Below are 19581 nucleotides of genomic sequence, written 5' to 3'. Positions count from 1 at the left end.
ACAAGTGCAAAAATAAATATCACACTGTAAAAATAGCTCCTAAAAAAACAATACAAAACAAAAAACAAATATCCTCCCTTAGTCGTAAAATAAAAAAAAAGCAAGAAAAGAAGCAGACAAATTGCTTTAGAGGTGGCAATCTAAAACATTCCATCCTAGGGGTCGTTTATTTTTTCTTAACTTTATACATTCGAATTTCCTTGTTCAACTAATTCGACCAATGAACAAAGAAATGATGGCATCTATCATTAAAAGTAGGTACAATGAACTAGAAGAAACAAAACACAGTCCAGAAAAAAAAGAAAACACATTAGGAAAAGCCCGCAGACAAAATGCTCATCATGAAAAACAAAAATTCTCCCCTAAAAACATAGTTTCCCGCTGAAGTTATAGCTGGACGTGCTTTTGATTTCATACCTAAAATCAAGCAAGGAAAAAAAATTCCATCTCTCAGCCAAGAGCAACAATTTCCCGTACATAATAAAAAAACAAAGAAAAAAACAATTCCTCTTGACAACGAATATCTTGAGAATTCAACAGTTTTCCCTTCACTCTTCTTCATCACACAAGAGAAGACTTTTCGTTGGTATTTAGCCTTCAGCCTCTGTTTTTATCAGACTCATAAATCTAGGACCAAATTTCCAAAAACAATAATAAAAGGAAATAAAGAAATTTATCTGACAATATCCTCGTAACTACGTCGCGCCTTGCCTTTGCTGCCTTCAAGGCTCCATTAGTTCGATCGGATCATTTTGGATATAGGAAGCAGGAATCCCAGTGATTTCTTTTCGCACGTTCAGGTTTCATTTAAAGTTGTCCGTAATTGAAAGGAGCTTTTTATTTGGACACGCAGACAGATTTAATCCATCCAACTATACACAAAACTCTTAGTCTAGAGGTACTCGAAACTAAAACTGGAAATCCAATTATTTTTTAGCCTCTCTTTTGATGGAATCACACACGTTAACAAAACTTTATTCGTTTTTCGTTTCATATACCACGAGCGATGTGTCAAAGTTATCATAGTACGTTCTTGGTAGGTATACATTTAATTTGTTTTTGAGCATTGAATGAATAATCCAATTTTTTATATCTAGCAAAATCAAGTGCAACGATTCCCTTATCATCGGAAGGCTATACGCAAACAAATCAGTTTTTACAAGGAAAAGGTAAAGTCTATGAACATTTCATAGATGAACATAATGGTCTTACGGCGCGCGGTGGAGAGATTTATTTTAAGGTCGTAAAGACTTTCTAAAAACTCCTCTGGATGTGGAGCGGAGTTAACAAAAATTAGATTTGGTCAGAGGAGGTGAGGTGCCTTTTATCGAAATAACTGAAAAAACGATAGCAATTCACCACAAAAAAAATCTTAACACTTTTTTTCGTGAAAGTGATAGATTTGAAGGAAAATGGTGCCAAGCAGTTAAATTTTTAGATTAGGTGTAATGAACATCGAACATTAAAAGACTACAAAATATTATAAGCATTTATTTTTACCATGCAAAATATTTCAATACGAAGTAATCTAAGTTTTCACGTTCTAAGCCATTGAGCCCAAAAAAATATCTTGGAAATATTTCATTTTATTCTTTGACAAGGTCAAATTGACTCAGAAATTGAGGGCCCACAACAATCAGCTTTCTTCTCGATTCTCAGCTTGAGCCTTAGAACATGTGATTTAAGCATTGATTATTCTTGACTTGGCGTATTTTTATTGCGGCAAATCCGTGCATCTGTGACACATCAAAAACCAATGTGGCATCATTAAACCTTAACAAAGGGGCTCAACAAAGTTATATTAAGGTGATTTTTTCACTTCAATTGAAGTTTAAGACGTCCGACCACTGCGATTATTCAGGCTGGTTGGTTCCACTCGGCCAGTACCTCAACTGATTGCCATTTTTACGATATTTAAAGGTAAACATTATATATAATTATTATATTAAATAAATTGTACTGTGGCGTATGCGTATTTTTTTTAATTCTTGCATATTACATAAATACAATTTAAAGTTTGTTTTCTATGCTCCTCTTAACCTTTGTAAAAATTCGGATGTAACTTTGACACTGTCGTTTGAGGTCTAAATACATACAATGAGGTCTATACAAAAAACAGAGGTTGGGATGCGATCCACACTGACAACTGCCCATTCCGTCTGTCGATTTGTCTTACTTAAAAGTTTGTGGGTTTTCGTGGTTTGTTAAAAAAGTTATCAGTTAAATTATTCTAAAAAATTTAAAAGTAACCAACAATATTTTGCATATGATGAAATATTTTTATTTCAAAATCTATTTTATTTAACGATATTTTGAGTCGTTAACCAATTTTGGTACCATTTCCTAAAAGTTTTTATTTCTTATAAAAACAAATACAAATTGGAGGAATGAAATTAATTTGAAATCAATACCTTCTCTTATTGTTCAAGTGATACCGAGAACCGAACATCATTTTTAACAAATGTTCGTATTTTTTTTAGATTTTATTTTCTTATGAAAATAAAGACTGTTGGATTTTTATCAAAAATTCACTCAATGTCGAAAACAATATTTTATGTAAGATAAAATAAGTTTCAAACCAATACTTTTAAGTTTCGAAAAGACATTTGAGTCGAAAATCAATTTTTACGAACTTTTAGAAATGTTTTTTTAGGTTTTTATTTTTGTTGAAAAACATTCATTTCGATTTTGCAAACAATGTTTCTTATAAGATAAAATTAGATCTAGTAAGCCCAAATTTCAAAGTTTTGAAAAGATATTCAAGCCCAAAATCAATTCCTACCTACTATTGTTAATTATTTTTTAAGTTTTTATTTGTATATAAAAAACTGTCACTTCAATTGAATGATACTCAATTTTGACAACAGTATTTCTTACAAGATTAAATAAATTGGAAGCCATAATCTCAAATTTTTGAAAAAAAAATATTTTAATCGAAATTCAATGTTTTTTATTAAAAATACTGGCAATTCGATTTTCTCAAAATTTTATCAAATATTAAAAACGTTATTCCTCGTTGCAAAAAAATGTTTTGGAAATAAAAACGTTTTTTATTCGTAATATTTTCGAGGTGACAAATTTGTTTGTCTGTTTTTTTGATTTATAAAAAACCGTCAATTAGAAATTTTAAACTAAAGTGTTTTATTAATTTGAAATAAGGAATTTAAACTTTCTCATTTATTTTGCATTTGGATTTTTAAACATCCTTTTTTTATTGATTTCAAACGTTTCCCTGTCAAAAATGAAATATAGTAATATCAATACCAAATAGGTATTCAAGCTTTATGTTCGTTTCTGAGAGGCGGGTGGTGCTTCAGTGACTCAAAATGTGTTACAAAAGGAAAGAAATAACTGAATTTTAAAAAAATGTTTATTTAAAATCATATGTGTTATTTAGTTAGTAAGTGTTAATTTTCTGACCTCACACTGCCGCAATTCTAACCAATAAGGGGATAAATGGTGCAAGGTGCTTGGTCTCTTGAAAGGTGTCCACGTAGCCTATTTTAGTCTCAGGCTATCAGGAAAATTTATTTGAAAAAAAATAATCAGAGCTACAATTTGTTCATTTTCACAACCTAAAAAACAGCTAAGAAAACTGAGAATAACTACAAAAAGTTTGAGACATACTTAAACTTATTTTTAAATAACTTCACTTGAAAACAACATTTGATTGAGGGAGTTCCAACACGGGTAAGATAGTTATAATATATTATAAACAATAAGATGATGAACCTTTCTTATTCAATACCATGTTCATTACCTGTGGCTAATACTGTATGTTACATATTTATAAAATATTTTAGTCTAGTTACTATAGGGAACTGACAACTGAAACTTATGGAGAACAGTTGCGCATAAACTTTACCTATCACTCTCCTGAACTTTCAAAACTACTATAGTTGGTACTTGTGTATAGAAAGCTTATAATTTGGTTCACTACCCCAACGCGAGTAAAATGGAGAATCTACCTATGAATATGCAACAGCAGCAGCACATCCTGCCTAAATCATCGAGGGAATATACAATGCATAGCACATTCAAACATTCATCAGGATATTAAAGATATACTTACGTTGAAAAATGGTTCCGTTGTTGCATCCAGCGTTGTTTTTGTTTTTGTTGTTGTTATTGTAGTTGAAATCCTGGCCGTTGTCTGTTGTATTGAATTTTTTTTGCTGCTCGTCTCTAGCCCCACCGCCGCCCCCGCTGGTGCTGTTGAATGACTTTTTGCTGCGAATTTCATTTCAGTTGTTATAGGTTCTGCCACTCCAACTGCTGATAATGATGCATCATCATCAGCATCGTCGTCGTCGTCAGCGTCAGTGTCGGCTTCGTCTTCACCATCATTTTCATTCCTACTATTGCTTTTGGCCACACCAAATCCATTAGCAGAGGTGTGGGCAACATCACCCACCCCAACCCTCATCGTCGTCGTCGTCGGTAGCAAGGACGATGTTGGTAGTTTCATGTGATGAGTTCCATGGTGGACTTCGTGCTGATGTTGATCTTCGGTCTTATAATCGTAGTACAATACCGAAGGCAGATTCTCCGGGAAGGTGAGGATTTTATTTCTTATTGCCGGATGCTGAAGTTGTTGGTGGTGGTTGTTGTTGTTGTTGTTGTGTTGCTCTTGCTGCCTGAGTTTGTAATCGAGTTTTTGCTTTTGTTTCAAGTGAAGTTGCTGCTGCTGTTGTTGTTGTTGGTGGTGGTCTTTGTGTATTCTTGCCATTGTTTTGGTCTTTTTGGGTTTTCCAAGTTTGGCACTTTTTTCCAATTTGAATTTTCTTCTTTTAAGATTACCTTCAAAGAGAAATACACAAAAGCAAAACAAAGAAAATACTTGAGTAAGTAAAATAAAATTTAATAATCCAAAAAAAAAAACAAGTAATAAAATATGAAGCAACGTTAAATTGACATTTAGGCTAGGTATAGTGGTTGTAATAGTTTTTGACTTAAAGTATGAAGGCTGTTACTTTGTTTTATTTATTTTTTCTATTAGGTACTCAAATTTTATTTCACATAGAAAATAAGTTTTACAACTTAAGTTAAACGAGTGAGACAAAGGACTTTAAATTATAGTGTGCTAGAAAAATCTACTGTATAAAAGCTACCTAGTACCTACCTATGTTGGTTATATTTATAAGTTTCTGCGAAAGCCACAAGGCATGAAAGTTTCAAGTTTACAAGTAGTTTTTAGGAAAAATCCTTTATTATTTTTTTTTTGCATAAACTGAATGGTTCTCTTCAAACACCACATTAAATTTAGTACAGTCCTATAAAAATGTGGTTGGAATGGTAGATCAATCACTTTGCAGATTTAAAATAATATAGATAAAGTTGCAGCACAAATAAATGGTTTAGTTCTAAGGCTTATGGAACAAAGGTATATTACCTTCAAACTTAGAAAATAGTTTAATAAGATATAGTTCTTAAGGAAATATGATACATTTTTAAATATCACATCAAAAGCTTAGTGACTCTTGAAGCTGTTAACAATTCTGTCATACCAAGAATGGAAGAGGCCAACAATTTTACGCAAAATATTAAAGCATAATTTAAGATGTTTTTTCGGCTTAAAACTGTTGCGCCACTTGATTTTTGCATTCAGTGTCAATTTTTTCATAAGGATTCTGGTTAGGAAGAAGGTCTAGTCCAAAAATAACGGTGTTGGTTTCGTAGGTATGTTTTTGTCGTTTTTGTAGTACGTCTGACAATGGGAAAGTTAGCACAACCTGGAAATTTGTTTGGCACACCATTCTTCGGTAATATTCCAATCCACCAAAATTTAGAAAAAATGTACTTTAGAAAAACCTGAAATACTTCAAAACGCTTATTCCAACGACTCTACGTACAACAATTTTGATTCGCGGCTCTACAAAAAAAGTTCGTTCACTGTCCTTAAGTTTATGCTATGATTTTCATTATGCACAACAACAAAAAGAAAATACCTTTATTTGGTATAAATGTTGATTTTGTGATGGTTATAGTAATAATACTCGTTTTTCAATTTTGTTATAAATTCGAATCTATTTCAAAACTTTCAAAAAGATCGCTCGATGAGAGTGGGGTATTTACGTTTCCACAGTTCTGCTAGATGGCGCTCGAGTGATAAACATGTGGTGACACTCTAACGACAGCCACGCTCCTTTTGGCGAATTCCAATATTCAACTTTTTATCTTCAAAGTGTACAAAAAACTGAACTAGAAAATTCCAAAGCAGAACACACTTTTAGTTCAAACTGTACAAGAAACCAAACTGCCAAAGTGTGCAGATAGAAACTGAAATTTGAAAATTCCTAACCATTCATACTTTTATTCTTTTTGAACTCGGTCTGGTTTTCTCATTTTCTGATGTCTCACCGAACAGATTCTTTAATTTGAAAATTAATATTCGTTTAACTTTACTTAATTGTTGAATTATTATTATTTTTATTAAAATTGTTAAACTAAACTCAGTGTTTCTTTTTTTCAGTTCACTTACTTTTGTGGTGACTTTCGCACTTTAGTTGGTGTTAATAAAAGACACCACAGACAACGATCAGGTGTTTTTTACAAGCCAAGAAAGACTTAAAATGGTTTCACGAAAGTGTTAATATGATGCTGATACGTTGTGTTACATATGTTGTCAATTTAATAAAGTTCGAGACGTGAAATACGAACTAAAGACATCTCACTTTCTCTGTGAAACCAACGAAGCCTATTTCGACTGTCCTGTCCTGTTGAATCAAGACAAGTCATGGGCTCCACATGTTGCTTGTAGTTATTGTTAAAGATGTTTGGAAGGTAAGCAATTTTTAATTGAGCTATGAATCGAATATAATAGATATATTAATTTTTATTTCCTTATTCTCAGTTTGGTATCGAAGTAAGAAAAGGTCTATGAAATTTGCAATACCAATGATCTGCAGAGAACTAAAAGACCATGTCACTGACTGCTACTTTTGCATTGTGAATCCGAGAAAAGACGTAGTGGTAAAAATGCCAAGTCTATCGAATATCGACACGACTAATCTGAGCCACCAAAAGAATTATCGCAGTAAAGTTAAAGTAGCTCATCTCTTAGTTCTAATAAAAGTAATTCCGATAAAACACCATTTTATTATTATAGATGATTTTAAGGACTTAATTATGATTTTAAATGTGCCAAAAAATAAAGCAGAGCTTTTAGGCTCTCGCTTAAAACAGTGGAACTTGCTTGATGATGTTAAGATCACGGATAGCGGACTAGATATGAAATATTCTCAACGTTTTTCAGGAAAGAAAAATGGACTTTGTTTTTGTAATGTAATAAAAGGTATGTTCGAAGCAATTGGCATTCATTGACAGCTTTTCAAAAAGTTTGAAAGCTGTACTATAATTCAACGGAAATAAATATCCGTCTCTTCCAATCGCTCTCTCAATGCATCTTAAAAATAATTATGTGTCGGAAAACAAAACGTTAAATGTGAGCCTATTGGTGTTGAAGCCGAAAAAGTACTTATACCGCCTTTGCATATTAAGTTAGAGCTGATGAAACAGTTTTGTAAAAAAAAAACTGGATGAAACTTCAGAAGCGTTTGGATACTTGAAAAAATTGTTTCCGAAGTTATAGGAAGCATAGGTGAAAGCTGGGGTTTTTGTTGGTTCGCAAATAAGACAGATTTTTGCCAGTGAAAAATTTCCAAGTTTGCTCAATCGTCACCAATAATCAAGTTTGAATAGTGCCTGGATTGTTAGGAAATATAACAAAGCTTAAAACTACGAAAAATAAGTTGAGGATATGCTGACAAATTTTAAGGTCATGGGCTGGAGAAAGTCATTAAAAGTGCATAATGCTGCATGCTCATTTAGATAAATTTAAAAACAACATGGGAGCTTATTCATAAGAGCAAAGAGAACGTTTTCATTAGGACATCATGAATTTTGAACAACGTTATCAAGGGCAATACAATGAAAACATGATGGGTGACTACTTGGGAGAAATAAGTTATGAACATAAAAGGAAAAGTAAAATATTATTTTTTACTTTTTTTAAGTTAATTCGATTTTCAATTAAAAATTAAAATCAGAGATTTTGAAAAGTTTAGTCCAATCAGTCTCCTAAACACAAAAGCAAACTTTTTCATGTTATATATTTATTTTTGTCTAGTTACCACCTAAAATATCAAAATTTAATGCTTATCCCGTCTAAGTCAAATTTCGTGTTGGCCCGTGATTGGCACTCTTAATATTTTCTGTTGGCCCTTGTACAGTATTTATTTTATTGTTTATTATTATTTATTTATGTAAAGACACAATAAAAGCCGCTATCAGCCAAATAACGTCAACGCCATATCATACAATTTTCCATACGGCTGGCGCTCTGAGCATTTGCGGCTGTATGTCGTCGATATATTCATAAATTCCATATTTAGGGCACCACTCCGCTGCGGCCGGCGGCGCGCTACCAACTCAAAAACTACACTTTAGGATGAACGATTTTCAATAAAAATTTTGACATATTCGGAGCGAAAAAGTAAACAATTCTGCCTTTTATTAATCTAGCCCTCGAGATGAACATAGGCTTCATCCACTAAAAATGATCTTTTGACGAATATTTTGATGTATTTTAAGGACTACTTAACTGCTGATAGATTTGCTTGAGTTTCAATTTTGAAACTCTAAAAGTCTTAAGATCAATAGTTTTTATGCAAAATACGGGTAATTTCGTTTGTGCACTGTTCATAGGGAAATACACATACGTGTATTTTTGTAAATTTTGCGTTCTTCAGAAGCAACATTTTTAGTTAATCTTAAGCGGCGCTCTTACTTTTGATTCCTTACACTTGCAAGACTAACCAAGAGATTATGTAATGTCAACGGATGACTTCTTCAAAAGTCATACCTGTCCAAATATTGTGTTATATGAAATGCAACCTTAAATTACATAATCCTTTACCATTAAGATATTATCTAAATAATTACTGAATTTTTTTTCTTATTACCTCAAAATTAACAACAATTAATATTAGTTATAAGTTTCAAGTAAACCGACTAGCATAAAAAAAAACATTCATCAATACTAAAACTTTTATTTCTTTTAAACTTCTAATTTATTTGTTTACATAATTAAATCTTTTGCCTAATTTGTTTTCAATTTAAAATATAAATAAAATCAATACTAAAACCAACCTCATAAAATGTGAGGTTTGAATAAATCTATTTATACATCTGTGTAGATACATAATCTAGGTACCCCAAGTAATTAAGTATGACTTTCAGCTCCTGGCCTCCTGATAATGCTTTCCTCGTCTTTTAATTAAGTTTCAATAATGAAATTTTTCAATTTTAACTTACTAAAATTGTTTACAAAAGTTTTTAACTTGATAGGTATGTCTCTGTATACCTATAACCTACCCTTGGATCAAATCTGAACTTATTACACAAGTATAATTTATCAATGGAGCTTAAATTGTACGCCATCTGCCAAAACAAATTTCAAGTACCTACTTTGAAATTAGGTATAGGTACCTATTACTCGTACTTGTTCAAGAAATAATAGAGGTATGTAAAACATGTGTGCTTGTTTTTAAAAATGTTTTTACTTATTGCTTTCGCTTAGTCGTGTGTATAAATATGTATATGTATGTATGTAAAACGTATTTACTAAATAATATTTATTGACTCTTACCGCATTTTTTCCACCAGCAGAAAATTTCACCATCCACACATAAACATACTTCACAAGGATCCTCTCGTGCGACCTGGAAAATGAAAAAGAAAAAGTAAATTTAAACAAATTAAGTTATCCATAAGCATAAGTGAATGTATATTTTATATATATGTATGGTTGTGTTGTGTGTGCACAAAACATATTATTTATGTTAGGATGACAAAGTTCTCTGAGGGTCTTAAAGCCGCCGCGCCGCTGCCACCGCGTGACGTTCCTTAGTGATTTATTTTTTGTGTCACTGCGGTATTCTACTCGTTGGTATATTTTCCCTAATCAGTATTTAAAAAAAAAGTTTTGAGGTTAAAAGTATGTCTGACAAGAAAAAAAATATTTGTATGGTTTTGCAATAGGATTTTTGCCTTAAATTAAAAAAAAAAAAAAGAGGCTGGGATGCGACCCACACTGATAACTTCCCATCCCGTCTGTCGATTTGTCTTGCTTAAAAGTTTGTCTGTATGTACTCGTATCAATTTTTACCAAATTTGGGCACTATTTTTTGTAGATTTTATTTTTTTATGAAAAAACGGACTGTTGGATTTTTATATTAAAATTACTGAATAGCGAAAACAATATTTTCTGTGAAATAAAATAAGTTTCAAGCCAATATTTTTAAGTTTTGAAAAGCTATTTGAGTCAATTCGATTTTTTAAAAATTTTACCAAATGTTGAAAACAATATTTCTTATGAGATAAAATTACTTTGAAGCCAATATTTAAAATCTTTGAAAAGATATTTGAGTCGAAAATCTATTTTTACCAACTTTTATACATTTTTTTAGGTTTTTATTTTTTGTAACAAAACTGTCAATTCGATTTTTTTTAAACTTTAACTGAATGTTGACAACAAGATTTTTTGAAAGATAAAAGTTAATTAAAGCCAATATCTCAATTTTTTGAAAAGATATTCGAGTCGAAAATCAATTTTTACCAACTTTTATAAATTTTTTTTTAGGTTTTTATTTTTTTGTAAAAAAACTGTCAATTCGATTTTTCTCAACACTTTTCAAAATGTTGAAAACAATATTTCTTATAAGATTAAATAAGCTTGAAGCCTTAATTTCAAGTTTTTGAAAAGATATTTGAATCGATATTCAATTTGTACCAACTTTTATACATTTTTTTAGGTTTTCATTTTTTGTAAAAAAAGCTGTCAATTAGATTCTTCTCAAAATTTGTCCTAATGTTGAAAACAATATTTCTTATAAGATAAAATAAGCTTGAAGCCTAAATTTCAAGTTTTTGAAAAGATATTTGAATCGATATTAAATTTTAACGAACTTTGAGTAATGTTTTTTTTAGATTTTTTTTTTTTATAAAAAAAACTGTCTATTCGATTTTTCTCAAAATTTTATCAGATGTCAAAAACATTATTCTTCGTTGCACAAAATTGTTTTAGAGATAAAATCATATTTCAGTCGTAAAATTTTGGAGGTGACAAATTTTTTTTTTCAGTTTTATTGATTTATAAAAAAAACCATTATATTGATTTTTTTCAAAAAATATAACTGTTTGGTATCACGTTCCAATATATTATATAAAATTTAATTTAAGTCTCTAGCGTGTTTTGTTCGTAAGATATTTAGGGTTAACCAAAATGTTCACATTTTTTTCAAACTGCTATGGTAAAAAAACCACATACACAATTTTTTTGAGAGCCCTTTCTGCATCTTTCTGCCTTATTATCTGTATAACAAAATTTATTTGAAGTCGATATCTTTTCTGGTTCTTGAGCTATGGAGGACGAAAAAACGTCGCGAACGTACGTACACACGCACGCACAGACATCTTTCTAAAAATCTTTTATTTCGACTCTAGGGACCTTGAAACGTCGAGAAATGTCAAAATTTTCAATTTGACAAATTGGACCCATTACAATAACTTCCTATGGGAAGTTAAAAAAGTATCCTGGGATTAAGAACTAAGAACGGAAACATTGAAGGATGCTGTTATGTTAAATATTTGAACAGTAAATAATATACATAAATATGACAACGATTTAGATGCACTGTTATGCCAGTTATGTGACCCTGAACTAATTGCCAACAAAGAGTAACTTTTACTTAACACTTATGTACTTACTTTTTCACAGTATGTATTAGTTCAAAATATGAGAGTTAAATCATGTGGAACTTAGTTCGTTTTGAACCATCTCCCCATGAACCAAAACCAAACTGACAGAACTGGTAACAATACCTACAATGTATATTTCTGTTTATTTTGAAAACGCCAGTAGTGCTTTTTATTTAAATTGGAAAACCTCGAATTTCCCACAGTATTTCCCAGCAGTGAGTAACAGTTGCAAAATGTCATCGCACATAAGCCAATCCGAAAAATTAATGTATTGGAAGTTAGTTCATACGAAAATAAGTTCCAAGAAACCAAAAAATAAGAGCGACAGGTTCATATGAGTTAGTTAAGATCAAAACATTTCAATGCTAATTCTACGACTTATTGTGCTCTGAATTAATGCTAGTGGCTTTGTGCTTGCATTAAGCTAAAGATAGGTTCTAGTACTAAATTTTTATATTTTTAATGAAAACCTTTTTATTTTGCTTTGCAAACATGCTACTCACATAATTTCTTAAGGCTTTGGAGCACAAAACGAATTTCAACACAGTATATTGTAACATTTAAGAATTTATAATCAATGTACACAGAAATCTCCTTTTTAACCCTCACTTCCTTTCCCAATGCTCACACTGTGTCTTCTCTTATATGCAGTTAGCTGAGACGCGGCGGCGTTTTAATTTAAAGTGGAACAAAATTATATAAAAATTATGTAAAAATTACACATGATAGCATACACAAAATTAGGTTGTGAGAGTAGAGAACTACCGAAAGGAATCTACAATTTATTTTGACGAAGACGAACGGCTAATTTGCCAATTCCTCACAAGAGGCAGTAACCAACAACATTCTTCTTGGCACAGGCAGAGTTTGAACCCAAGACCTCTGGAAAGACAGCCCAATGCACACGCCATCACATCGGGGATACTGATTCACACATAGTAAAATTAATTTTCATCCGAAATTTTTTGGTATTTTGAGATTGATCTGAAACCTCAAAATCTGCAAAACTAAAATCTTAAGTATGTACCTGACAGACCACTAATTAAAATTGAGAAGCACCTCCTAAAAATTGGGAACCAAAAAATGTAAACAGATGAAGAACTATATCAATTTTCCATGAAAAAATAACCAAAATGGTTTGAAGTTTTAAAAGCTTACTTTAGTAAAGTAAGGTGGTTATATCAAAAATCGTCAGCCTTATTCTACTACGCAAATGCACCGAATTTTTCGATTCACCTTAATATTTCAATAAATGCTGAATGATGTCAATGTAATATTGAAATTGTTAAAATAACTTAATTTAATTAATATTACCACAAAACAAAAAAAAATGTAGACGTAATTGTTTCTCAAAATAGGTCTGTACGACAAAGATTTAAACACTAAAATGTTGTTTGTTAACGTTACAATTTACTTAAAAATTGTAACCCTAGAACTAGGACCTTTCACTGTTATTATTATAAGCTTTAATCAATTTAATGATTAAATGTATTAATATTTATAATTGTATTACTCAAAGATTTAAAGCTAAGAAAAAATCTCTTTGTTGTTAAAATTTAAAAACTTCCAATATTAAAATTATTCAATTATAAATCTAAAATTTGATGAATTTAAAAATAAAATAGTTAGCTAAAAATTTTAAAGTTAATATACACATATAAATAAAGTTAATTTAAATATAAAGATGATATTGGTATAAGTCTCCACCAAGACTATCCATAGGGCTCTATTTTTGGCGTAGTTGTTCCAATTTGTTCTCTGGCCTCCATTTTGTTGTAATTTTTGTCCATATTTGGTCCTGAAGTCTATTTACAACTCCATTTCAGCCTTCTTCGTTTATAGTCCGTAAATAAGGATCTATAGGAACGGAAAGTCAAAGATAAAGGGTTTTCAATTGGCGCTGGTAGATTTTGGTGCCCCGTGGCAGATACTTTGTTTTGGTGACATCTGTCAAATTTATTATTCATTTGTTTATGCCAAGTCATCATGGTAAGTTGGGCGTATTGCGCCGCCATTTTACGGTAGACGAAGTGGCCCCTCATAGTCGACTCTTTGACGTTTGGAGGCCAAATTAGAAACGACCGGGTCAGCCAACACCCGTCAAGGGACTCAAGATCAGCCGAGAACATCGATGCGGTTCGCCAAAGTGTACAAAAACTTATCCTTTCGCAGACTTCAACTTGGTGAATTTTTTGTTCGTACTTGGCCCTACACCCGTACAAGATCCAACTGACTCCAAGAGCTCAAAGTTCATGACCATAGACAACGCCACGCCCGCCGTATGTTCGCTGACTGGGCTTCGAAGAGGACCCCAATTTTGGCCGAAAAATCATATTTAAAAATAATAATGCATCCTAAAAAAGTTAAATTTTGGTGCGGATTTTGAGCCGGGTGGCGTAATTGGTCCGTATTTGTTTGAAAACGACGTTAGTGTGCCGGTCACCGTCAACAATAAGCGCTACATAACAGTGATAACTAATTTCTTATGGCCCAAACTATATGGACCTAGCCGACATGTGGTTCCAGCAGGAAGCAGCGCGCCGCCGCGCCGGCCGCTACGTGCCACATAGCAAACGCCACGATTGATGAAATTTTGCATGAACGATTTGAGGGTAAGGTTATCTCTCGCAGGGTTAAAGTGAATTGTAGACCAAGGTCATGCGATTTGACCTCATTCTTGAAATCGCAGGTTTATGTAAATAAACCACAATCTACCGATGTTCTAAAGGTGAACATAAAACAGGCTCAAATTCAGCCGGATCTATGCGAATCATTGAAAATTGGACCTCCGTAAGAAGCCGAGACGCCCTTATTGAAAAACCCTTTACCTCATTGTGTCTCCACTTTGATCCAATTGTTGAATTTTTCCAGCTATTTGTGATGCATCTATTAATTTGTTTATTTTCTTGGACGTTAAATGATTTTAGTTTACCCAAATATATTTAATCTTCTAGTATTCAATTTTTTCTTCGTCCAACGTTATGTGGTCTTTGGTGTCATGACTTTATTTTTCGATGTGTTTATTTAAAATCCATAATTTTTACACAAGTTAGTTAGTTCCGTCAACATGTCTTGAATGTGTGTAGTTTTTGTAGAAATAAAAACTATATCGTTTCGTACGCAAATCCTAAATTGTTAAGAACTTGTCCATCCTTATTACATACTATGCATTCCAGTTAGTTTTGGAAAATGTCTTCCAGAACTGAACTAAACAAAGGCGGTGAAAGCGGATCTCCTTGTCTAACTCCTCTTGTTATATTAAATGTTCGTCCTATATTCCCTGTTTTTATTCGCGCTGTGCTTTATGTTTTGATTTTGTCAGGGAGGACAAAATGAATTCAAAAATCAAATAACCGGTAGTCTAAATTCATTGGCACACACCTCTACTCATACTTAAATTCCACATTATATAATTTGGTACATACTAGGTATTTACTTTTCCTGAGGTATTCAAAATTAATTTTCGTTTAAAATTTTCTAAAATAACAAGCAATAGAAATAGCTTTAAGGCAAATTTCAACATTATTTCTCTGATCAATTGAATGAAACTTATTTTCCTACTAACAAAATGGCAGTATCCACATTCTGCAACCGGATGTTAAAATTAACTTACTAAGAACTCAATTCAATGAACGTGTTGTATCGAGAAGTAGTCCCCAATCTTAAATGTATTGTGTTTTACTTAAAAAAAAATTGTCAAGCTCTTATTGAAACCTTATAAAAGTGTAAAAACGTGCCTTGGCAATTTTATTGTTATTTAAGTATTATTTAGAATTCAGATTTCGGCGGCCATGCTACCAATAGAATTTTTTTTAAATTAAGTCCTGAAGAGGAAATAAAGAAACTACGTTCATACAAACAAGAGTTCTATTTACCCCTACTTGATTCTTCAATTATATGGCAATCAGGACCCCTTTATTAAAGTATTCAATAAATATAAAATAATGTCTATTTCTAAGGTTCCAAAATGCAAAATATTTCAATTTGTTTTTTACCTTAAATAAGAGCCCTAGAAACAAACAGATTAAATAATTCTTCTCTAATTAGTACCTGCTTAAAATTAATTAAAAGCCAACATAACGTTCCACTGCGACTTTAGGTAAAAACAACAACTCAAGCATGCAAAAATTATTGTTGACTTAATTAGCTTCAATTCTTCAACATATTTGCAATAAAGTTAGCAATGCAATCGTATGCAAAAAACAGTCTACATATCAACTTTCAAAAGGCATCATTCCCCTTAGTTTAAACCACATTGTAAAGTTGTTATTATTCTTATTTCATAAATTAAGAATTTAAATTGTTCCCTAAAGGCACATTATAAAAAGTATATAATGTAAAAAAATTCAAATATGAAAACTCAAACGATAAACCATTTCCATAACAAACAGGAAGTGATGACATTATACCATATGCTCCTGAAACACAAAGATAAAACAAAAACAGGATATAGATACTCCATTTTTTTCTTTTGACTTAAGCTTGAGATGCATTTTACAAAAAGCTGATGAAACAGGATGCGGCAATAGAAATAATGGAAGCATAGCAATGACGACGAACGACGACGACGATGATAGCGGATCTGGTGTAAATGTATATGCATTGAGGTTGGTAAAATGTGGGGAATATGTTATTTTTTTCCAGTTAAGGACTCTCAACGACAAAACAAAAAAACACATAGATCTAAATAACAAGGGCTGCCAACAAACACGTACGAACAAAGAAATCCTTATAGATAACATATCTAGATATATGCACAGACAGTAAGACCGTAAAGTACTCAAAAAAACAGCAAGAGTAAAAGTAAAATATACTTATCCCAGAAAAAAGGGGAGAAAATGCTCTTTTTTTAGCATACCCAGCCTGGGGCCAGCCCAGTGTTGAATATGTAATTACGTTCAGTTTTATGATTTTCTTCTTTGTTGTTTTGGATACATATTTAAAAAAGAAGATTGCAAAAAGTACTCAAAATTAATACCCGCACAAAACATGTCTCAGTCCCCTTTGAAAATCCGTTGCAACAAAAGTTATTATTATAGAAGCATTACTAGGTAAAGGTTAGATAATGTATAAAGTTTCAGAGGTGAGCCAGATAGATACCTACATACGTACTGTCTGTTTTATGTATCTATTACAGCTACAGTGTAGCCAAGATAATTCATACAAAAGATACAGTCAAGCTAAATTTAATTTCAAAAGGACCAATTTGTCGGTATAGTGACTTGGAAGATCTGATTTCAAAGACTCGGTGCACGTATTGTTAACAGACAATTACTTAAAAAAAAATTAGTCTTTAAAACAATTTTGTTTTTATAGCATCCAAAGAAGAATCAGTTAATATTGAAGTAAAACTTTAAAATTCTCGATGTATTATTGGTTTCAAAAATTATTGATTTGTATATAAATAATGAAAGGAATAAAAAACATCAGCGTTAAACTTTTAACTTTTCTCATTATTAGTTTGCTATGGCAAGTGGCACCTTCAGCTAGAATTATATCGTCTAGCTTCATATCTTTAAAAGTCAATATCGAAAACATTATCTTTTTTATATGACGAATTTAAGAAGAAGTATGTAAGGAAATAAACAGAACTATCTGACAATGCCATATATGTACATATTTCGATCTACGTGAATCTTTCAATAAATTTGTCAATAATGCCAATTTTTATTAATTTTCAAATTCTAAGAAAAATCCATTTTTAACTTCCCATAGGAAGTTATTGTAATGGGTCCGATTTGTCAAATACAAAAATTTGACATTTCTCGACGTTTTAAGGTCCCTAGAGTCGAAATAAAAGATTTTTAGAAAGATGTCTGTGCGTGCGTGTGTACGTACGCTCGTACGTCCGTATGTCCATTCGTCCGGGCAGTACGCACAAATTTTGAGTTTAAAATATTTTTTTTCAATTTCAGTTTTGACTTGATTTAAAAACAAGCTAATAGACAAAAGTTTTGGCTTTAAAAAAGTATATAACTTAAAATAAAATGAGCATTACTAAAAGTTGGTAAATTTTTGATTCAAATATCTTTTCCAAAAATTAAAAATATCGGCTTCAAAATTATTGCAAACTTACTGTATGTTCCAGAAAATATTGTTTTCGATATTCAGATAATTTTTTATAAAAATCCAACAGTTCGTTTTTTAATAAAAAAAATAATACGCGCATTTTGTAAAAATATAGATATTCAGTTCTCGGAATCTCGTGAAAAGCAGAAGATATTGACTTCAAATTAATTTAATTCATCCAATTGGTATTTATTTATGTAAATAAGACATACAAACTTTTAAGAAATGATAATCTCTTTTACAAAAATAGATTTCGGAATCAAACTATTTCATTATGAGAAAAATATTGTTGGTAATTTTAAAATTTGTAAGAATAATTCAAATCGCAACTTAAAAAAAAACACGATGTGGGTCGTATCCCAGCCTATTTTTGAGATTTACTTTTGAAACCGGAAAATGGATAACCCTAGATAAGGAACTCATTATCCTAAGGGGCAAAATAGAGGCCGCATTAATTCTTCGATAACGCCTCTAACAACTCGAAATATTCAGCACTATCAGAAACTAAAATCAGGAATAATGCATGGGTAAGGGCAAGTTTATTCAGTGTACAGCAGCAGTTTAAATACTTTTGGTTCTTGATTCTAAAGGAGTAATTAAACTTTTTAACAATCTTTCAAAGGAAACAAACTTTCCTAAATCAAAGTGACACTTTTATGTTGTGAAAAATATCATGGCGCCACATATATACATTATTATCACGCCGTCATTTTAATCGACAGATTTTTAGCACAAAATTAGAAACTACAAAAATATTTCAAAAATGCTTAAACTAGTCAAATATCACAATAGAAAACAGCTGAAACTTAAATTTATTCTTGAAGTTATTAGCGTAATTGCTTACCTATTTTCATTCAAATTATATTTTCAAAAAAGTGACATCAAAACTTCACCTCTTCGTCAACACAACCGGGACCGATCGCGATACATGATTCACGACTTTTTTTTAATAATCGAACTTTTATTTGAATTCACTTTTTCACTGCACCATTAAAATAAATTTTCTATTTTGCTCTAACGAACTTAACACTAAAGAAACCAAATTCAAAATTTTAAATTAAACCGCCAATTAACATTACCAACACTACAGAACAAACAAACCGACGACGCACGACGACCGACGACGATGAACGAGCTACAGAATGAAGAAAAATGAAAATAGTTTAACATAAATATCAATTAATCGATATTTTTATTGCATTAACTTAAACTTATCAACTAACTTCACATTTTGTTTAAATTTTTTTGACCGCACATTGAAAATAAATATTTTTAAATAATTTTTTGGTTTCGAATTCGAGACAAACGCGAACACAAGAATTTCACAAACAGTTAAATACCGCCAAATACCAAAGATCTACGAAAAATGTTGAGAGATGAGAGGATATAAACTAAAATATGTCATGGCGGCCGAAGGCAGCGAAGAGAATCAATGGTCGTGTTCATTGGGTTCAAATGCATGGATTTCAAACTATTGGAATTATGTATGGTGAACTAAAACCCCGATTACAAGAGTGGATTGAGAAATCGAAACGAATCCAAATTTATATTTCTATCAACATTCCACATATATATATATATGGCTACGTTGGATCGAAAGCAGACTACAAGATTGAATTTAAATGAATTCGTAATAAAATCCACAATGAAAGTTGTTTCTAATTTTACAAAAGCCAGATAGACTTTAAACAAAAAATAACCAGAAAGGGTATATATTAGTTCAATTTATTGTAAACTAAGTATAATTACTTG

The 19581-nt window shown here is 31.4% G+C and overlaps 1 protein-coding gene across 2 annotated transcripts in view; it reads right to left on the bottom strand.

Moving 5' to 3' along the window:
* The window catches only part of LOC129951932 (uncharacterized), a 151735-nt gene that overhangs the window by 94025 nt on the left and 38129 nt on the right, over positions 1-19581 (bottom strand). For both annotated transcript variants that reach the window (XM_056064299.1, XM_056064300.1), the window contains exons 4-5: positions 9650-9722; positions 4073-4800 (exon numbers count right to left, since the gene is read on the bottom strand). In XM_056064299.1, coding sequence (XP_055920274.1) covers positions 4073-4800; positions 9650-9722 — 801 coding nt within the window. The remainder of the gene's footprint in view (positions 1-4072; positions 4801-9649; positions 9723-19581) is intronic.

Source organism: Eupeodes corollae, chromosome 3 (assembly GCF_945859685.1).
Source record: "Eupeodes corollae chromosome 3, idEupCoro1.1, whole genome shotgun sequence".
NCBI classification, from domain to species: domain Eukaryota; kingdom Metazoa; phylum Arthropoda; class Insecta; order Diptera; family Syrphidae; genus Eupeodes; species Eupeodes corollae.
Note: the sequence above shows the minus strand (reverse complement) of the source record. Positions and strands in the feature narration are given on the sequence as shown.